This window comes from Crocuta crocuta, unplaced genomic scaffold, assembly GCF_008692635.1.
Source record: "Crocuta crocuta isolate KB4526 unplaced genomic scaffold, BGI_CrCroc_1.0 scaffold101, whole genome shotgun sequence".
NCBI lineage: Eukaryota > Metazoa > Chordata > Mammalia > Carnivora > Hyaenidae > Crocuta > Crocuta crocuta.
In genome coordinates, this window is record NW_027527956.1 from 1,152,207 (window position 1) to 1,175,728 (window position 23,522).

Genomic DNA, 23,522 nt, shown 5'->3' on the forward strand with positions numbered 1-23,522 from the left:
GGGGAGGGGGGGGAGGGGGAGACACATCTTTCACTTATTCACTGAATGAATAATAGGCACTCAGAACTAATTTATTTATGCAGGTTGCAAATATTTATGAATTGATAAGTTCTGGCCACTGCCACAATTTGAACTTAAAGAAATAAGAAATGTGTATTTACTTATATACTAGGGAAGATGCTGTTTGATAGAGCATGTGAAATAAAGTGAAACATATTTATAAAAAGTAAACCTCACTTTTTTCACCAAGTAGTAACTAGAGTACTAATCCTAGTATCTTGTACAATTTTCTCTGTCTTCACTGGGCAATTATGTTTGAAAGTCATTTATCACCTATAAAGTGGTCAGCCACTAATACTTTCTGTCCAATATAGAAACAGTGGACTGATAAATAATGTTACACTGTTAATAGTTTTTACAGATCTAATTTATTTATTGCATGTGGTATCTTTAGAGTAGATATTAAAAACACATCATAAAAGTTGATGTCTGCCCCTCATTCTTTAGCCAATATCTCAGAAAATTTTGTAAAAAAGCATGAGTACCCTACTCCCTAGATGATTTGAGCCACTTAGTAAAACTAACCATTAATGCTCTGTGAAACAAGCTAAGCAAATTATACTCTTATAAAAACTTGTAGTCCAGTTTTGATGATTGTAACACAGCACAATAAACAGACAATGTACATTCCGTGGGGTGAGCTTTAGGCCTTTAACATGTTAGGTCTTATAACAAATATTGTGAAAACTGCTCAAAGTGAAAATGATGCACTTTTCTCCAGTTCTATTAACATATGTCAATCAATATCTTGCAATTTCAAATGACTTTGTCAATCGCTAACTGTCCTTTACCGTCCTCCAACCTTGGCCTTCTCCAAATAGATAAAAAGAGGTCACTATATTCCCATTAATAATTATAATACTAGGTGATGTGCCACACGGATGAATTCTAGCCTATGAAACGTATAGAGCGCAAGTTCCCATGGAGTGAGGAGGGCCAGGACCAATTCAGAAGGGCAGCAACTTTGATAAAATTATAAAGACTCCAATGAAATGTCCGAAGCAACACGAAGATGCTACTTTCTTAACATTCTAACCCCAGATCCATTTCACAGACTTGGCCTTCTTTAACTAGCTTCACCCGGTCCTGAGCATGAAATTGGAGTAAGACATCAGTTGCACCGTGGTTTGAAGTGACCACAGAAAGCCAACACATAACCATCAAGTATGCTTCCTTAGGTTTAGTGAAAATTATTGAACATGAAAGAATGTGTAACAAAATCCCCATGGTTAGGATGTCTCTTCCATAACTTGAGGATCGTTTTTGTATGGCTAACCTCACTGCAGTTTTGAAATTTAAGTATGTTATCAGTGACACTGGCTGGGAGCTAAATGTCTGAAGAGAGCGATGTGTGTGCATTCTCCATGAATGTATTTGAAAGATTTACCCACCTTTTTCGCCCTGCAACTACCACAAATCCTTACTTTCTTGCTTGAGACTGTGAACCTTTGGTGTATTGTTTCTATAATTATTACAACTTGTTGACGCAGTGGCTAGTTTACAGACTTTCATGGAAGTATCATGAGATGTCGGGCACATTTTCTAGATGGGCAGGATGCTAGCTGGTTTCTGGAATCAATCACGTGGAATAAAGGTCCCAGTTTACATTCTACTCAGGAGGAAATCAAAACCCATGGATATGGTCATTTATTCAAAGGCAAAGAAACAGAATAGTTTTGCCCAGTTCCAGCCTCCTGGACCAGCACTGTTTCCTTTTTGCCATCTTGTCTCCCATTTAAATAGGGTGGGAGTTGAGAAATGCAACATGGCCTCTAAATACATAGGCTCTGGAACATTTTAAGTGTCTCCTCAATTTTTCCATATGTTCCTGATCCTTCTTGGACTCTTCACTAACTATGTCAACAGAGAGGCTTTATGAAGCAATTCATTAGCCTTGTAGGTCATGAATGATTGGTATAGATTCTAGGACTCTTTACACTGTCACCCAGTTCTTGTTGGAGATTCACACTTATTTATTCTAAAGTGATAGTCAAACTAAAAAAATTAATGAATTAAGTGGTATATGTTTTGTATTCCTATTAATTCATCATATTGTAATCATGATTATTATTTCGGGGATCTTTATCACTCTATAGCACGTTGGCTTAGTTACTTACAGCATTTGTTACAGTGTTGTTAGATAATAACATCGGGGCTACATTTTGTTTCATGTGAACTTCAAAAATCTTCCATTTTCAATTGAAGTTGGAATATGACATTTTTTATAATAAAATAGCTTGCATATCAAGTCTTTCTTTATACACTTCATTAAACAATTATTTAAATTATCTGAAGTCTAGAGAAATGAGAACTAAGATAAAATTATAAGTAAGATGAAAACCACACTTTACTCATGATTTTCATACACTTTTCCCTAGTTTGAGATTTTAATATCTTATAAACATTTAAAGGAGAAGAAAAGTATATTTGTAATAGAAACATTACAACTTCCCTCTAACAATTCTGTTTAATAAGTTTGTATTTTACCTTCTCTTCTATGCCTACGACACTATATCCCCTATTCTAATTTTAAGAACAATGAATAAATTTAAATTTTTTAATAGTTATTTGGGGCTAGTTTTAGTTGTTGATACAATGAACTTTTCCATCTGTTCTCTGCTTTTAGGATGATTTTACACTTAGAGCATAAAACCAGCCCTTTTTGTGTTCACAGAAAACAGAAATCATGCCTACAGTGGAGAAAGGACTTACCCTGACCCGGCAGTGTATGCATATTGGAATCGCATTTTTCCCTAATTCACTCAAGCGATCCACAGCCTCTTAAGACTTGCTTCTTTTGGGGAATCTGAAATTTAAAATCTAAATTCAGGCAAATAAGGTTGAGATGATGACTCGACCATTTTCGTTCAAAAGTCGCTGCAGATTTTCTCTCGAAGAAAACAATGGGAGAGGGCTTCTGTGGTGTGTCGTTATCATTAACTATTTGACACATGGGCTCAAAGGCCAGGAACATGAAGAATAAAATGACAGCGACATCTCGATATCAAATATAAATCAAAATTAGCATGATATAGATCAATATGAAATAATTCGTTCATCAAATTCAAATTTACATATCTATCACATAATTTAAAGAACAATGCTTATTATTGTATATATACATATATGTATATATACATGTAGGTTTAGTGGGAAGAAGGCTCTAAACTTTTGTGAAGATCTGAAATAGAGAATAGAGATTCTGTCCAGTTACAAGGCACTCTATATTATTTTGGTAAGAGCAGGCAGTGTATAAATCACAATAACAAACCCTTCTAGTCCCTGACGATAAATGAGTATAACAGCCAGTATCACCTTTACTGCAGATGGCAGAACTCTCAAGACCTATAGAAGCCGCTCGTACCTTCTCCACACAAACCCTAACACACACAGAAACACACGCACGTGTGCGCGCACACACACGATACACAGGCACTTTTTTTACTTTTGACCTACTCTACATGTGCCACATTTGTTATCTTTTTCCTAGATCCACCCAGAATTATCCCATCTTTTGAAATCCTTATCCCTATGAATCTTCAAAATATATTAAATTATGTGTTATATGTTTTCTTTCTATAGATTCTTTTAAATTAATTTATATATACTTTGTGAAGCCTTATACTGTAAAGGGATGTCATTTGTCATGGATTCAATATAATGTTTATGATTATTTTGATAACAATAACTTTGGACGCTTAGGCCCTTGTTAAGAAATAAAATATCCGTTACAAATTTGTTTCTATTGGAAATTATATGAGTTGACATACTTTGTTTTTAATCACAATTTACTCCAGATAAATAATAGTTTGGGGGCGTCTGTGCTTAAATAATAGTTGAGCCACCTTTGGAAGAGAATGCAAAGAAATAGCTGTCCCTGAAACCTAAATGTGAATTTCTGGCAGAACCGAAAATACTACAATAATGAGGCAATAATAAAATTAGGAAATTAAATTATTTTTAAATCTGTCTGCGTGATTTTTCCCCGTGGTAAAATGAAATGCATAGTTCAAGAATTACCTCCCTCTGAATTCATAGTTTCTAGCTCTCAATCCTAAATAGACACACCTAATCAATTGTTATTAATGTCTTACTCATCATTCTAAGAAATTACAAGAGGGTAATTTCTAGTTGTGAAATATTAACATTTCCTTCACTTAAAAAACAAGGTCAAAAATACTACTTTATATCACAGCTTTGCATGATTGAGATTTTAAACATCTAAATTGATGGTTTTTTACCCCTGTGTTCCTTAATATTGTTAGCACTATAATAACATATGATTTCCTTACACTTTTATTATCATGTGATGAACTGTAACTATGTAATTAAACAGAATTCTGACAATCATTTCCCAACCTTTAAAATGTCACATATTCCTTTATTCATTGGTTTGTTATTTTCAAAATAAAGTAAAAGAAGGCCCTTTATTAAATGAAAGATTACTGAGAATTTATTATGCCTTCCTAGTGTTTTCCTAATCCTAGGTTATAATAACATAATTTTTATTAGGTCGACCATGGTTCGGTGGAATCATAGAGTATTAATATTGACAATGGCATTGGTGATCAATACTTTTATCTTCTAGTGAAGTGACATCCAGAGTTTTTAAGTGGCTTTCATGGCATCACAAGGCTAGAAAAGCACTGGGCTCACCCTTTAACAACCCAAGAAAAGTACTGAAAATGAACATTTGGTAGACAAAGATTTCACATCAAAGGTGAAATGTGTAGAGTCATGACCACACTCCATATTGATGACCTTATTCTTTTCCATCCCATGATATTGAAACCTTTGTCATTTGGATTTAGACCTGTCTGGAAATACATTTACAGACTATGTTTCTGAAGCTTCATCTTTAAATACCAGCTGGGCATTTGTTGTTAGATCACTAGGTTAATTAGGAGTATTTTTCCTTTTGTAGAGTCATGTATTTAAAGAGAATACCAAGCTTCCATCTGTCTCTGATGATCAGAGACATCAGAGCGAGGGAGGAAGCCTGGATTGAGCAGTCATAATCCAGTCTAAAATGTCCAGTCGGGGAGGATCTGGCCAAAGTCATGACTTTGAAGAAAAAGTGAAAACTATAGGGAAGCTCTCAGTTCTCTGCATCCGGTTCCAGTTTGGAACGTGCTTGGAAAGGGCAGTAACGATAAAAATGCCCCTTCTCTCTGAATGCTGGACACAACAGGGCTGGATATGGACTTTTGGTGCCACTTTCATAACAGATTGGTTGATGTGAATTTAATGGATTTTTCCTCCTCTTTTTTCTTACTATTGAAATCATAAGGACTGTATTTTCTGGGGAAAGTCTTCATGAAAAGTGCAAATGTGTGTATAACTTGGAGAGGACATCCAAGAAGGTGTTTAATAAGTTCATACAACAGGGCACAGCCCAGAGTAGTAACTCTGCTATTTTGGTAATGTACTAAGCAGAACAAAATCTGGGGCACGTGGGTGCCTCTTGACTTGACTCTTGGCGTCTGATTCTTGATTTTAACTCAGGTCATGATCTTGCCCCACATCCAGCTCTTAGCTGACAGTATGGAGCCTGCTTGGAATTCTCTCTCTTTGCCTCTCTCTTTGCCCCTCCTCTCAAAGTAAATAAATAAACTTTAAAACAAGAACAAAACCAACGAATCCCCCCAAATGGCAAAACTGCTACCCTTATTTCTAAGTTAGTCACAAAAATCATTAGATAAATTTATCTAATTTTTATATCCATATGGTGAATTATCAATGTAAATGTTTGAGCAAGACCTAGGTAGACTATCTGAACATTCATGGAAATAAGAATTATCCTAACATCTGGGTATTTCAGGCGGCGGCTGCTTAGAAGGTGTGCAAGGCAAGTCAGTCACTGATGCTCACTGAGGGCTTACTGTCCACAAAACAGCAGTAAAGGGCGTGCAAAATCGCCGGGCTCTTGGTTCTTGTCTACTTTTCATCATTTGTGATGCACTTCAGTGTCAGAAGGAAGCAACAGCAAGTAGGTATTTGGCATTCCAGAAGACATGAGATGGTGGAAATAAGGGAGTTAGGAAAGGCGAGAGAAGCCAGCCTCGCTAGCTTCCTAAATGACTTTCTCTCTTTTTTTTATATATTTTTATTTATTTCTAGGGGGGGGAGAGAGAGAGACAGCGTGAGCAGGGGAGGGTCAGAGAGAGAGGGAGTCACAGACTCTGAAACAGGCTCCAGGCTCTGAGCTGGCAGTCAGCACAGAGCCCGACGCGGGGCTCGAACCCACGCACCGCGAGATCATGACCTAAGCGAAAGTCGGACGCTTAACCGACTAAGCCACCCAGGCGCCCCCCTAAATGCCTTTCTCAAAGCTGTCTCTGGATTTCTCTCTCCCTCTTCTGCCTCTCCTCCTTCCCCACCTTCTCTCTCTCTCTCTCTCTTCTCTCAGGATATTAGTTTTTTAATCACAGGAAATTATTAGGCAGAGTAGTCTGAAATAGCTTTCGCCATTTGAAGAAATGTTTTAAACCATATTCTCTACAATTCCCAAGTCCTCCCTTGACACAAAGTTGAGCAGGTGACAAATATTGAGTCACCCACTTTATGTGTGTGAACAACAGAGATGCGTTCTATAATCCTGACACTCTTCTGAATATTTGAAAGCTTTGGATATAAGGTAGCCCAGAGAGAAAATGCTAGCTGAAAATTCAATTTAGAAAAACATTCACTGCATGGAGCACCTGGGTGGCTCAGTCGGTTAACCATGTGACTCAGGTCATGACCTCGCAGTTTGTGAGTTCAAGCTGCACATAGGGCTCTGTGCTGACAGCTCAGAGCCTGGATCCTTCTTCGGATTCTGTGTCTCCCTCTCTCTCTCTGCCCCTGCCCTGCTCTCTCTCGCACGTGCGGGGCACTCTCTCTCTCTTTCAAAAATAAATAAATATTTTAGGGGCGCCTGGGTGGCTTAGTCAGTTGAGCATCTGACTTTCGCTTAGGTCATGATCTCGCGGTTCGTGGGTTCGGGCCCCGCGTCGGGCTCTGTGCTGACTGCCAGCCCAGAGCCTGGAGTCTGTTTCAGAGTCTGTGACTCCCTCTGTCTCTGACCCTCCCCTGCTCACGCTGTCTCTCTCTCTCTCTCCTAGAAATAAATAAAAAATATTTAAAAAATAAATAAATAAATATTTTTAAAAACTCACTGAATCTTCCAAGAGCTAGGAGTTCAAAAGTGAGCAAGAGTTGAGCCTTCCTCTACAGAGCTCACTCTTTAGGGAAGAAGTATGCATTTCAAGTCATGAAGCAGGTACAACCAGTCAGCCAATATCTCAACTTAGGAGCCCCTTTCTTGTACCACTATCCATTCAAAAATGTTTTAGTTCACCTGCTGTCTTTGAGGCTTATAGTTCTTTAGCAATTATATTTCAGAGAGCTAAACATAAACAGAACTTTATGTCCAAAACAACAAATACTAAAGTTGCTAGCCAGAGACAACCTGCATTCTCAGCAATATAATCTAAAGAAAAAATGCTGGATGCCTGGGTGGCTCAGTCATTTAGGCATCTGACTCTTGATTTCAAATCAGGTCATGATCTCACAGTTCGTGGGGTCAAGTCTCCTGTTGGACTCCATGCTGATAACACAGAGCCTGCTTAGAATTCTCTCTCCCTCTCTGCCCCTCCCTCCAGCCCACATTCTCTCTCTCTCTCTCTCTCTCTCTCTCTGCCCTCCCCAGATCACATACACACACATATCCATTCTCTCTCTCAAAACAAATAAACTTAAAAAAAATTTTTTTAAAGAAAAAATGCAACAGAGAGTGCATTGTAGATGTTCTACTCAGCTCACCTTCTTGCCTTCCTTCCCCACCACACCTGACCCTCTTTCTCATTACTGAGAGGGGAGGGCATTCAAAATTCACAATTGCATGAACCATTGAGAATTCTGACTGGAAACATAACTGAAATGAATTGTTATAAAATTAGAATTTATAAATGGGATGGCTAGGTATTAGACAAGAAAGAACACTCACCACTACTTTTAATATTGTACACAACATAGACTGATACGGGTGATATCTGATATCTCAGGTAATCTCAACATGGCACATAGTTCAGAATGCTTGCTATATTCTCGAAATGTAATCCCCTCCTTCATGTGACATTTCTCTTTCCTAGCTCCTCAACAGAGATGTAAAATGTATAGGGAGCTAAGAGGCACTATACCCTAAAGAGACGTAAATATTATGGTGTTTGACATTTTAAACAATAACATTTATATGTTGTATTTACATGTTATATTTAACTGTGTGTGTTTACGTTGTATATATGAGTGGGATTTGGAGCTTTATGGTCTCTCAAATAGTTCAGGTCATTGCTGATAACTCTTGCGTAGAGATTACATTTATCCTTTCTGGTTCTTATCTGGATACTGTCTTTCCCCTGAAGCTTAAATAACATGTGATTCATAGAATGATAACCAGTGGTTGTTACTAATGCTTTTTCTTAGCCTGAAGGAGATGGTAGCAGGTTTGGGGTTGTTTGTTTGATATTAGTCTAATCTTTTTTTTAATGTTTTATTTATTTCTGAGAGAGGGAGAGAAAGAGAGTGAGCTGGGGAGGGTCAGAGAGAGAGGGAGACACAGAATCTGAAGCAGGCTCCAGGCTCTGAGCTGTCAGCACAGAACCCAACACAGGGCTCGAACCCACGAACTGTGAGATTATGACTTGAGCCGAAGTCAGACGCTTAACCGACTGAGCCACCCAGGCGCCCCGATATTAGCCTAACTTAATAGAAGTGTTCAACACTACTCACATTAACATGTAAAAATAAACAGGGTTGAGTCTGAGAAGTTGTTGAGTGACCTCTTTGCAAAGCTTTGCAGTTCTTGCTGTATAGCTTGAATGGAATAGTAAAATTTCCTTTGGAATTCATGGGCTTAGGAACACATGCATAGAATAAACAATGGAGAAAAAAATAGAGGCTATGGACCAGGAAAATATCTTTATGTTAACAATTTACCCCAGATGCTATTTAAGTAGCACTTTTTTCCTAACATCAGTAAAATAAGCTGGAGAGAAGAACATGTCTCACATTAACACCAATGCTAAATTATTGAATTACCACTGCTACTTTTAAGGTGTTTTTTAGTTATGTTTAGAAGAGGAATTGAATTATACCTAAGTCTTGATGTCTTGCACCCTGTGTTTCTAATTTAATATGTTGTATAGGAAACCCAATAATAAAACTTACGCAGATACTTCTCAAATTTAAAAGAAAAAAAAAAGCTTTGCAGTATTTTAACTGATGGCCATACGTAGCAAAGAAACAATGGAGCATCTCTGCCTTGGGTTCCTCTCTCATGTTAAAGTGATTCTTTCACACATTTGTGAGAACACTCTGCTAACGACCATCGTGTAACAGCCCTACAGGACATGTGGACCTTCTTTCTCAAGTCGCCTTTCTGTTTTTGTCTATCTTGGTTATCCTTCTTTTTTGTTGTGTGTTCTTCTGTAGAAGCCAAACATCAATTGATCAATAAATTATATGCATAAAATACAACACATAAAACATATAGATAAAACATACAACACATAAAAAACATCTATTTCTGGATCATGCTGTTAACGCCTTCCTTGGTTTCTCTTATCCTTGGAGCTTTCTAATTCTCATTTACCTTTTAGATGGCTCAAACTTAAATAAATTAATATTGATATGCATGACCAGGGAAACACTTCCCGGGGATTTGCATTTCTGTCCATTCATTCATTCTAGAATCCCAATCTGGTGCCTCAGACTACATTCTGTGAGGGATGGGTGTTACCAGTAGTTCCTTTGACTTAATTTTTGCTGATGGAGTACACTTACCCCATCACTGTTGTTGTTTTTTTTTTTATGGTTTGAGATGAATTTCTCTCTACTACCTTTTGCTTCTTTTTGACTGAAAATTTTTATGAGATCTGATGTTGATCTGGACATAGTCAGTAAACTGAACATAATCTCATACTAATCATCAGATTATATTCTACATATGTGCCAAATTTTTATATTCCATCAATATTGTGTTGGGTGGTCCTGTGGTTTATGAGAAGGGGCCAAGGAGCAACATGGAGCAAAGTCAGATGGCTCTGAATCCAGTTCCAGTGTCAGACCAGCCTAGTGAAGCCTCCTAATGTCAGGACAAAGAAACAGGATAGAAATTAAGGCACCAGGAAACACACATATTAAAAGTACACGGCGAAGCACTTCTACAGGGATTAATGCTGACATGTAAAGGGTTTGGAAGATGTTATGGCCTTGATTGAAACAAGAAAGAGCTGGACAGATTATAAATCAGTGACTTCTCTTGGATCTATCAGAGGATTGAGGTTTCAAGGCAAACCATCACCCACAAATCTGCAAAGACAGACACACCCAGAAGGTGACAGCAACTGATTTCTCCTTACCCAGAGCTGAAGCCCTGGAGGCTTAAACTGGCAGGAACACTTAAACGGTGAGTGGGATGCATTGATGGCATCTGATAGTGGGTAATAGGACTGTGAGAAACTCATGGGGGCCATAGCCTGAGAGGGATCCCACACTTTCATGGGCTTTCCCTCCAGGAAACCCACCAGATGCTCACCATGAACACCTGAGAAAGGTCCCCTCGTGGCTCGGCAAGGGAAAAGGCAGGATCTACATTGGGAAATAAGCCAAGAGTCATCTAAGTAACAAAGACCTACATCCAGAGGAAAGGACTTTGCCGGAACACAAACTAGCTCCTGCGGTCTTCCTGTCTCACCTAAGAAATTAAAAAATAAAAATAATAACATAGTCAACAGGGGAAAGGCCTTCATAGAAACGGATGGAAAACTCAACAGTCAGGGATAGGAGCAGGGGACAAAAGGGAGAAATGATTCCCCTGGAGAAATGTTCGTGAACGTTCACAGACACATCAAAAGCTGTAATAAGAAAATTTAATAACATCGAGGGTAAACTGGAGAGCTCACAATCTTATCCAATCATCTGATTAAAGAATAATGGTCTTATTCACTGTAAGTAATTTTGAATACCTAGGATGAAGGTTGTAATGAATAAGTGATTGAATAATAAGGAGATCATCTTAAGAATGAATTTCCAGAAAAATTCACAATCAGTTGAGATTATTTAAATTTTGGAGAGTAAAAACGTTACCAGAGGTTCTCAAATTTTATGCCTTACAAATATGGTTTAGCATTACTTTCCCAGGTTTGGAGTATTTTTGCTTGATATTTTAAACTCATAGGAATTTAGTTCAGAAAGGGCCTTTGCTTCTTTGGACACATGTACAAGATTAGTACTGCCTGCTCATTGCATTCTTCCTATAATGCTTATTTCTACAGATCAAATGGTACTCAGTATAATTTTGTGGCATTTTAATTATTTTAATGAGCAGTTTTCCGTCTGAGAAAATAGACAAAGTCAACTTCTTACATGGAATTTTGGAGGTAATATGTCACAAAGAAATTGATGTTTTGTATAAAGACACACCTATTATTTATTTTGAAAGAGAGAGAGAGAGAGAGCATGCGAGTAGGTGAGGGGCAGAGAGAGAGAATCCCAAGTAGGCTCTGCGCTGACAGGGGTTTGATCCTATGAGCCATGAAATCATGGGCTTTGATCCTATGAACCATGGGGTTTGATCCTACAAACCATGAAATCATGACCTGAGCCAAAATCGAGAGTCAGAGGCTTAACTGACTGAGCCACCCAGGTGCCCAAAACACATCTAGACATAAGCTACAGTTTTAAAAATCAGTCAGCTCAGGCAAAGTTAAAGTTAAGAAAAACATGCAATAAATCTGTTCCATGGGAGACTGATGAATGCTAGTATACAAATCCAATCTCAGCAACATTCTTTTCTTTTTAATGTTTGTTTATTTTTGAAAAAGACAGAGAGATAGAGAGAGACAGAGTGTGAGCTGGGGGAAGAGCATAGAAAGGAAGATACAGAATCCAAAGCAGGCTCCAGGCTCTGAGCCGTCAGCACAGAGCCTGACACAGTACTCGAACTCACAAACCACGAGATCATGACCTGAGCCAAAGTCGGACTCTTAACCAACTGAGCCACCCAGACACCCCATAATCTCAGTAACATTCTTAACAATGAACTGCTGACCACTATTCCAGTACTGAGAGCGTCGATATGGATGATAACTTGTATTTGTTTATGCACCAATTCATTCCGAACCTATCTTAGATTGATTTGGATACACCCATAATGAATTCAGCTATTATAGAAAGTCTTGAACTTACATTAAAGTCTAACTAAAATGTGCCATTAAGAAAAGTATCACCTAGTGAGTGGAGACATCTGTCAGTGGGAAAAGTTCGTCAGCAACCCTGGGAGGAAGACCATATTGTAGACTTTATTTGGAAAGTGAGTTATACCCTGCCTGCATTATGAAAGGATGACTCCTCACTGGTATGTAAGGGGGATTGACTCTGAAACAAGTGAGGCAAATAGAAAGTGGGGTTCAGAACTTGTCCACGTGCTGGAGCACCTGGGTGGCTCTGTCTGTTGGGTGTCTGACTCTTGATTTTGGCTCAGGACATGACGATCCCAGTGTGGTGGGATCGAGCCCCGCATTGGGTTCACACTGAGCATAGAAGTGTGGAGCCTGTACAAGATTCTCTCTCTCTCTCCCTCGCCTGCTCATACTCTCTCTCTCTCTCTAAAAGAAAAAGGAAAGGCAAAAATAACTTGTGCCCGTGTGGGCAGTGATGCCGTTCAGGTTTGCAGCACAGTGCTCCAGGCTGAGTGGTTGAGCTTTAAGTCATAGGTGTTTCTCCTGCTTATGGACACGTTTCCTGTTTGCGCTAGAACTGCTGTAAGTCACTCATATCATACCATTCAAATGAATGAACTATATTGGGGTATTTTTTTTTTCTATAAAATTCAACATCAGCTTCTAATGACTAAAACCAATACCCCCAACTCTTACAGACACAAACCCAAATATTAATAAGTTTCTTATCATCCCTTGTTCAGTGTGCTGCTTAAACAATTGCAGTCTGGAACCTCATATCCTTTTGTACTAGGAAATTTTCCAGATTGATTCCAGGTTTCATGTTCCTTTTTCTTCATTTTTTTTTTTTTTTTCTGAGTGAAGGGAGACACAAAATGACGGCTATGAAGGAAGAACCACTGCTTGGCGGCCCAAGATTCTGGGGCAACTTTTTCAGGAAGATAAGACTGTTGGGAACACCTGTTCATCACAGAGGATTATTTGGATCACCGAGGAAGAATTGAGATACATGTATGGTAAAAAATACAAAACTGGTTGAACACACCATCATTTTTACCATTCGATTCAGCTGAGAAGAGTGTTGACAAAGTCATAAAAATACAGACACCAAATATTGAAATAATCCAATTTTAGTACAAATATTTTGGAAGGATGAGCACCCGGGAAATGTACGCATGTGAGTTTGTGGAGAGGAAGGCATCTGCATCAGTAAATAATGTCTAAAATTGAAAAAAAAAATCTAGTAGTGAAGGAAGCATGCTATTCAGAAAAGTAGAGAGAAATAAAATCATCAGTGGGAGGAAGTGAAATGTGTTGTCTCAATGGAAGAAAAACAGGAAGGGTAGGAAACAACTTCCTTTGCAAAAAAATCCCACTTTGACTTTGAACCACTGGCACTTAGAAAATGCACTGAATGTTGCACTGAGAGAGAAGTTACAAGGCGTCAGTGGTTTGAATTTTTTCTGCACTTAACTTTTCACGTTGCTTTATTACCCTGTGGGACTTTCTCCCTAATATTCTTTGATGGCAGGTAAAACTAACGATGGTGAATCACGGCACTTTATTCCTTCAAACAACAGAATACAGTATGTCAAGTACACTGCACTCCCTACAAAACCAGAGAATCTGAAATTACACATAATACTGTAGAAAATGTTCTAAAGATGGTGACTGATCTAACTTCATTCAAACACAGACAATAGGCAATAAATGGGAATTATTCCAGACATTTATCACACATGTCTCCAGATTAGGTCTTTTATTACAACACCTTACAACACAGTTAGTGCTTTGACTCTGGAATAATATAATATGTAAACCAACCCTGAAGATTTGTAAAAGTCCCTTAGAAAGCTTTGTGGTGAATTCTAGAAGCCACTGTTCTGGATATGGGTTGCTAGCAATAGAAGAGTTTAAAAAAAAAAAAAAAACACTTGTTTTTATTTTTCAGATAAATATATAACAGCTTAGAAATTTGATGGAGAATAATTCCAGTGGGGGGGATAAAAAACAGTGGAAAAGTAATTTATGCAAAAGTCTGAATGTGGAGGTCAACACTTTCTAGGCACTACATTGTAATAGTGGCCAAACTAATGGTGATAAATAGTTGTATTATAGGTTTGTATCATTTTATATTTTTCAAAGGTGTCTTTTTCAATACTCACAGTTTAGTGCATCGAGTTGTACAATACCTCCAATCTTGTTGAAATTTCATACAAGCAGTAGAGAATATATAGCACATTATTATAAATCCAGGAGAAGCATTTTAATTACAGCAATTTCTAATTACAATGTGGACTCTTCAAATTTGGTAAATTACTATAATTGTAGGTGTTATTTAACATAGTTCTATAGAAACCAAGAACACTTCAATGTTTACAATGAAAATAAACTTACTGAAGTTATTTTTATCATATTTTGTCTTGTAAACTGATAACCAATGTATTTTAAATGTATATGTATATTTTAGTAATAAATGGAATTACTTAAAATATCCTATACATTTGGGGCGCCTGGGTGGCTTAGTCGGTTAGGCGTCCGGCTGTCGCTTAGGTCATGATCTCATGGTTTGTGGGTTCGAGCCCCGTGTTGGGCTCTGTGCTGACTGCCAGCTCAGAGCCTGGAGCCTGTTTCCGAGTCTGTGACTCCCTCTCTCTCTGACCCTCCCCTGCTCACGCTGTCTCTCTCTCTCCTAGAAATAAATAAAACAATAAAAAAAATATATCCTATACATTCGATATTTACTAACTAAAGAATATAGTTGCATCCATTGCCTTCCATTCATAAGCATAATTACAAGCTAATGAAATTTCAATTCTATTTTCTCAGTGTGCATAAAGTCCTTTAAATAATGCCTCAAGGTCTCTCTGATGATAATATAGTCAATACCTAGTCATTGTAGGTTAATAGCATGCATTCTTTCCCTGACAAAACTGTTTATACTGACATTCAACAAACTTACCTACCTCGTCATCATACAGCAATTCCCTTTAATCAGTAACTTTAATGTAAATATTCAAATAATGGCACCCAATGGACACAGACTTTTATGTAACCTATTACATGTCATCATATATTATATATGTAAAAAAGAATCTTATTGCCTCCTAAGTAGCACCTTTCAAATAAAGATTTAAAACATAATTTAATTCAATTCTGACCTTTTATTCTGTGTATCTCTTTTGATCTGTTTCCTTAGTAACAACCAGAATAGTAGATACAAGAGATTAGGGGGATACACACACACACACGCACACACATACACACAATATATGTATACACTGTGTACACACACACACACACAATATACTATATATACCATGTAGTATATATATAGTAGGTATAGTTATATATATATATTACATAGAGTTACAAAACTCTAGCAAATTAGGAATAATATTAAACAGACAACAACAAAAGTGCTTTGTTAATAAGTAAAGATGTCCAGAAGAAAAAAATTAGTGAGTAGAATTTCATCAGCATGAACAGCTAAGAGTGTAACAGGTCCAGCAGGGGGTTCAGAGAAATCCTGGAGGACTTAGAAGGGCTCCAAAACCCCTGAAAAATCCCAAGTTCTGTAGAGGAAGAATACCGGAAGAAGAGGGCAGAGTATAGAGTCCTCATAAATATTGTGAGTGACAGTTAAAGAAAAAGTAAAACATACATGGAAAAACAGGTTGTAAATGTTCTAGAGGCTCTGCTACAAAAGTCTTTGGTGAGTGTAGCCACGAAGATGGTTTTCTCTGGCTGAACTGCGCACCCATACCCCCACGATCATTTCCTCTGTTAAAGCGGGATTTACATTTCCCCATACTGCGATGATAGAAATGTTTTACCACTCACTTGTATTCGTCATTGAGAATTTGGTTATCAGAATCTTCCAGAAAGTAATATTTTGACTGTCTTTGACTTTTAGGAAAAAGAAATCGTTTATCTTTGAAATAATGCTAGGTTTGCTTCACCATGCATACTGATAGATTCAGCCATGGAAACTTTTATAGCTCTGATATAGTTAACAAAGTAGCAGAATTGTTGCCTCGTAAACTACCTTCCAATCTGGTTATAATGGTATATTTCTGGAAATATCTCATGAATCCAGGTATAAAGATCTTTAAGCCAAAAATAAAAATAACAACTAAATACATGGATGTACATACAATTGAGAAGTAACCATTTTTACTTTTTCCCTTCTGAAACAGATAGAGCACTCACAATTTCTGTAATTCACAGAGTTATTACACTATCTGGCGTGCATATTAGTTAAAGCTGTAATCATAAAACACCAACGGACTTGCTTAAAACTGTAAATAACAGCTTAGAATCTGCCTAGATAACCTAAGAGTTTGGTTTTGGTTCACTTAAAATTATCCCAAAAAGTCTACAACTTTGATACCTCAGATGCAATTTTTGTGAGGAATCTTTAGAGATGAATAGTAACTATTTGAGACATGAATGATCGCCGTCTTTGGCAATGACCATTGTGCTCTCATTACTTGGTTTCAGAAACACTTTTCATGTTGGCCTCCATCTAGAATTTGGACAACGGCATAAAGGCCACTAACTGCTCTGTAGTGACTCACTAGGGTTGTCTCGGCCAAAGTGTGAAGCAGGACAAGTTTCTCTGGATCTTCCCGTTCTTTGTTCCCTGTCCCCCCCTCCCTGTAGCTCTCCAATATTCCTCCCCCCACATTTCGACCCTACAACCCAAACCACACTCCAGCTAACATTCTTTTTCTTATATTCAGATTTCACATAGTTATTTAAAACAACAACAACAGCAACCAATAATGCCTAGATGCCTGACTCTTTTGAGAGGATTTACATATTAAAAATAATTCTTGGGGGCACCTGGGTGGCTCAGTTGACTTCTGCTCAGGTGTTGATCTCACCTCCTGTGAGTTTGAGTCCCGCGTGAGGCTCTGTGCTGACAGCTCAGAACCTGGAGCCTGCTTCGTATTCTGTGCCTCCCTCTCTCTCTCTCTGCCCCTCCCCCTGCCTCTCTCTCTCTCTCAAAAATAAGTAAACATTTAAAAAAAAATAAAATAATTCTCAACAGTGAAAAAATTCAATATCAAAAACATTAAGTTATCATTGGACCATCTACTACACTTGTTCTTAAAGCTAGACCAGGGATAGTGGCAAGAATTCTATGTAGATCAGAGATTACTTTATTTGATAAGAGAAAGGGGAGAGATTCCGTGTCACATTTATCTTCCTCTTGGCCATTCCTTTGTTCTGCTGCCAAGTACTCTTCTGAACTCTGCTGATACAGCAGATTTTCCAGTAGGCAGAAGGAGAGCTGACCCATACCCGTCCACATATTCTCTTTTTAGTTGGTTAACAAGAGATGTCTCGGAATGGCACTGCTGTTCACATCTGTTGGTAACCAGCCCAGCTTCCAGGCCCTGTCTCCCTCATCTAATGATACTCTGAATTCCCAGTAATGTGCTTTGGCCTCACTCCTGGTTCTAGAAGTGAATCCTTATTTGACTTAAACCAATCCATCCTTACCAGCCATGTTGCCTGTTTAATGCTGGACAAATAACCAAGTCTATTTGCTCTATCAGAGAAGTAAACTCTCTCCCAGGCAGAAACAAGGATTATGAATTGCCAAGAGTTTTTGGAAACACAAGGGAAATGCCTGAATGAGAGGCTAACACCAATAAAGTGGATCCAACACCACAAAAGGAGATCCAGAAAGGGGTTTATGCCCGAGCTTAATTCTAAGCATGACATTTAAACCTCTGTGAATTACCCTTGCCTGAAGCTTCATCTCCCTGGGATGGTCCCATTACATGATTCAGTAAGTTTCCCTTCATGTCTAAGCTAATTAGAGTCAGGTTTTCTGAAACATTTCTGTTAAGAATGTTCTCTAGGTAAGAAAGTATCTTTCCTATCAAATTAAATAAATTTAGCTAACTGGTATCCAGGATAGGCACTGTGTAGTGGGAAGAAATTGTATTAAGATCCATGTACATAACAGTCATCATAAATTTTGCTCAAGTCCAGGAAAAAGCTTAGATTCTAGTCTTCGGTCTATGAGAGAAGGCTGGGTAGTTGACGTAAATATCTTCTCTTGCACTATCCGAGGACTGATGAGTAGAGATGGGATTTCTGTAGTTGTTGGTTGCCTATGAAGACAGACAGAATGTCAATGATTCACTGCATTTCAGCAAAAACCAAAGATACCCAAAACAAATCTCCTCTTAAATCAACCACAATAGAAGTCAAATATCTATTATGATTAACTTCATCAAAGAGTCTCTTCCTTGTACTGAACTTCTATGAGAAGTCACATTCTTGACCTGCGGGGCTCAGAGTGACATGCAACAGGAGACTAATCTAGATCATCATTTGCTACATTTTATAGATTATGAAATACCTGCTTAGCCTCAGAACTTTCTCTCCGTGTCCGAAGCTGTTTTGATAAGAACAATTATTCTCATTTTTATATGGAAGTCTAATATAGCGTCTTCCTTAATAGATACTCAATCATTTCCATTGAATGAATGCTTTAAGAAACAATACTTTTAAAGTACACAGTCTCTTGTCTTAAAAATAAGCAACTAAACACAATAAAAGAAATGAACAAAATGGTGGCATTACTTTCAAAATGAGGTTATAAAATCATTAATATTCTCTATCCTAATCAAGTCACTTTGACCACCTATCTATATACGTGGCAGAAAATAGGTAGGCATGGGTAAGAGAGGGAAGTTGAGAGGAAGAGAAGGAAAACAAGATCGAGGGGTCCTTTGGTGAGTAGTTTGGAAACTGCGACCGGTTCCCGTGTGTGCAGGCCAAAAGCAAAGGGAAAGTGACACTGCGGTTGTTACTTAAGGAGCGTGCCTACAACCCCAAAACTATCAGGTAGGTCTAGCTTCTTCCTCTTTCACAATCCAACTTGTTATCTAACTTCCTAACCATCATTCAAAAGATCATTAGTCTATAGAAGTCTGAACAAGTTGAACACTTAATGCAGGAAGATGCAAAGCTCTTTTGCTCCTCTGAAATTCACAGCAATAAACTTGGCTTTAGATTGGCTTGAGTGGACAGCAGCTAAGGACAGAGCAGGGAGCCCCGCAACTGTGTATGACAGAGCACTATTTAATTGCCTGTTAGAGAGGTAGGTGACATAAGGCAGGACTTCCTCAGTCTTTCCAGTTAGTGTCAAAAAGCCAGCCATGAATTGTCCAGAAACACTTTTTGTTGTGTGGAGAGTAACCAAGAGAAGAAAAAGTTCCAACCAACAGATAAATAGGTAACAAAGAAATCTGAAGCACACATGTTAGATTGTGAGAAACTTTTTATTACTTGATGTTTGGCGATGTAGAATTCAATTGAAAATAATTAAAGAGAAAGGGATGTAATTTTAGATAACACCTGGAGAAATGTTTTACTGTAAAATTTTGTAAACAGAATAATATATGTTAAAGAGAATATCTGACCAATAGTGGAGGCATTGACCATGAAAATAAGTATCCTGCTTATCTGCAAACCCAGAAGAGATTTTCTACTCTTTCAGTTAAACAAGGCACCTGGGTGGTTCAGTCGATTTAGCGGCCAACTTTGGCTCAGATCATAATCTCGCAGTTCATGAGTTCGAGCCCCACATTGGGCTCTGGGCTGACAGCTCAGAGCCTGAAGCCTGCTTCAGATTCCGTGTCTCCCTCTCTCTCTGCCCTCCCCTGCTCTCGTTCTGTCTCTCTGTCTCTCAAAAATAAATAAATACTAAAAAATTAAAAAAAGAAATCTGAGAATCCTTTAGTTAATAAATCAATAAAAACCATAATAATGATAATAAATAGCATAGCACTGTGTCTTTCTAATGTGCTTGCTATGCCTTGGGTCTTTTACATGGTGTAATTTAATCCTCACAATAAACTTAGAATATAAAAATATTATTATTATGCCTGTTCTAGGTAGATGGTGACCCCCCAAAAAGAATGCACTTCCTAAACCCTCTTAATGCGACCTTATTTGGAAGTGGGGTTGTTGAGGGTGTGAATGGCTAAGATGGGGTCATACTGAAGTAAGGTGAGCCCTTAGTCCAACATCCCTGATGCCTTATAAAAAGGGAAGAGAGACAGGCATGTGCGTGCCAACACTAAAGAATGTCATGGGAAGACAGAGGCAGAGACTGGAGTGAAGGGTCCATCAGCCGGGGAAGGCCAAGGACTGCCACCACCCGCCAGAAGCCAGGAGAGAAGCGTGGAACAGACTCTCATCCCAAGAGGGAACAGATCCTGCAGAGACTAAGTTTTGGACTTCAACCCCCCAGAACTGCAAGGGAATAGATTTCTGTTGTTTAAGTAACCTCCTTTGTGATAATTTGGTGGTGGCAGCCCTGGGAAACCAATTAACAGATGTTGGGAATGCATAGTGTTGATTATTAGGATGTCGTTGTGACTGTACCTTTCATTTGTACTGATATAAAACAAACTGTTTCAAAGGGCATTAATAATGGGAAAATAGGTCAGAAAACAAGTGTTTCCTCAAAGAGATGACACTGGAATTATAGGCAACTCCATGGACAGGTTATTGAAGGAACAATAAGGTCGTTGACTGCAAAATGGACTGATGTTACAGGATGTTTACAATGCGCCGAAGCAGGAGCAATGACAGTTCTGAGAGAACTTACCTTATTCTGTGCATCCTTATTTCTGTGCTCTTTAAATAGTCCTCTTTTCTGTTTCCTTCTCCTGAGAATACATATTCAATAGAAGTATTAACATATGACACTCCAACACAAGTATTATTGCATATAATAGAGTATTATATGTTACCTGTACCCCAACATGCCTTTATTAATATGTTGAAGCAGCATCCATGGTTGTTTTATACAAACCTACTCAAAATTCCCTTGACCTAATTTTTCATTTTTTATCTTCCACAGATGGTGAAGGGATCTAAATGGATATCCAGCCAGTATGCATTAGTAATTAATCTCAGTGAGCTTCCTAAAGAATGGTTCATAGTGAATTGTTACATAAATGGCTTACTGCCTTTTCTGAATAATCTTGGGCTTAGAGATTTCCCACAATACAGAACTTTATTTTAAATGCCACAGTGTAACTTCTCAGATGCCAGTGATAATAGAGTTCCCCTTTTCAGAAACTTCCAGGTGTTTTACTAAGCCTCCTCTATGGATTATTTTATTTAGCTTTCACCAAACCCGTAAATGTAACAGAGTGGGAAACTGAGGCACTTTGAACCAAATCACATGGTTGGTTAGTGGCAGTATCAGAATTTTAATCCACAGACTTCCCTCGTGACTGTTAGGCTCTACTGCTTCTGGAATCACGTCACTGGATGTCAATGGGCCACCTGGAGCCAGGAGAGTCCATGCACTCCCCACCGTCCCAAGGAAAACTATAAACACCTCACTTCAGGAGGAACCTTTGAAGAGAAAATTCAAGAGGAGAAGAAAAGAAGGCTACTATAATTGAATGCGGTACATGGAATGACTCTATCCAAGTGTATGAAAATAGTTATCATGAGGAGATGATGACTATCTTTTTTTCATCTCCCTAAAGAAAAGATTCTTATCAGACCATAGAGGAGATGGACCAGATGCAAAAATGTGGGGTTGTTTTCCTTTTTGCAAAAAGATGAAGGTGTCATTCCTTCATGGAAAGTTTAAAAACCAGCCAGCTAGTCTCCCGCCAAGGAACAGTGGTTCAGATGATGGACGTATTCTCTCCTAGTTGCCCTGAAATCCTCCTGCTACGTCAACATAATCACAAACTTATCTTATTCTGGGTGCACTTGTTTACTTATGATGTCTCTTTTACACGATTAACTTATTTGTTTGATGTGTAGGTTTATTATGTGAAAGTCATGTTTCCAGGTCTTCCATATAAATTACTTACTCCTCAAAAGAATCTGTGTGACAGGTGCTATTACTGCCTTCTATTTACAAATAGAAGGGAACAAATCTATGACCTTGGATCTTTTGTTAAATCATGGTTCACAAGGCTTGCTATCTCATAATACAGAATTAATTTTCCCAAAGAGCTCCAAATATATATGTTATTGACATAAGCCTAGAATAGATGGCATCATGGAGGAAAGAGAACAAGAAGCTTGGAGTCAGATGATCTGTGTTTAACTGGTGCTCAGCAATTTACTAATCGTTTGCATCTGTAAAGTTCAGTCCCCTGCAAAATAAAGACAGTAAACACTGTGTTTTGTTCTAGGCTGAGCAGCCATTCTGGTTGGCTTGATCCAAAAGAGATTCCCCGAGAGGAGGCTGAAATCACGATAGTCCCGAGCAAAGCAAAATAGCCTCTTGGGCCAGAACATCAAAGTGGGCAACAAAGGTAAAAATACATCTGCAACATTTTGCTCACTGAACATTACATTTCTTCCTATAAACACGGGTGTCGATGAACAGACTGCCTTTTGGCTCCAACCTGCCTAACCGGTGCCACACACATCCACCAAGCACATTGACTGATAATGCTACCGTTCTGATCTCTAACTGGAAGCAACACAAACTGAGAGCAGAGAAGTGTGGGAAATGCCCCTGGACCCCCGTACACACAGGCTACGAGGTGCTGGCTGTAAAGGAAGGGCTCAGTTTCATTCAGGCACACTACAGCTTCCTCTGGCTTCTCCCCTGGTCAGTGCGTCCAAAGCAGCGAGATTATTTTAAACAGTGACTAACACAGAGTCAAGAAGGCCGCTGTTTAAGCTCTGGGGTCATTTTTCAAAACATTTCCATTCCAAGTAACAACCACAAACAGATACGGGCAAGAAAGTAGAAAGAACAAGTGTGTCTTCCTTTGTGATGTTCAGCCACGATAACGCATTCAAGTCTGCGAATCTTTTTATCTCGTTTAGCCAAATGGAACAATGTATTCTGCAGTTCAATTTAGCTATTCATGTAAAAGTGATGCATTTTCATGAAGCTAAATCCATCATGCCCAACATCTGTGACCCTCTGGAGATCCATGCTGTCACTCACTCTGTCCTACCCTGTGGCCCACGTTCCGGATGCTCCTGCTGTTGGAGCTGCCCTCAGCGCATTTCTCATCAACTGGGGTGAAGCACTAGAAAAATCCTCTGTGTCACTGACATCCTGGATTCCTTCTCTCAATTTGCTAATTTCTGACCAGGGAGAAGACTTGAGGGCAGCCCATGATGGAGAGAAAGGGAAAATGACTGTTTCGTGATTCAATTTAATTAGACGAATACATACTGACCACCCATTATTTGGAAACATAAGTGCTAAATGCT

General features: G+C 38.5%; 1 protein-coding gene across 1 annotated transcript in view; it reads right to left on the minus strand.

The window, feature by feature from the left end:
• Positions 1 to 17,327: 17,327 nt before the first annotated feature.
• The window catches only part of CD226 (CD226 molecule), a 78,041-nt gene continuing 71,846 nt past the window's right edge, over positions 17,328 to 23,522 (minus strand). Inside the window, exons 6-7 of the mRNA XM_077752721.1 lie at positions 20,923 to 20,983; positions 17,328 to 18,412 (exon numbers count right to left, since the gene is read on the minus strand). Coding sequence (XP_077608847.1) covers positions 18,299 to 18,412; positions 20,923 to 20,983 — 175 coding nt within the window. The 3' untranslated portion in view covers positions 17,328 to 18,298. The remainder of the gene's footprint in view (positions 18,413 to 20,922; positions 20,984 to 23,522) is intronic.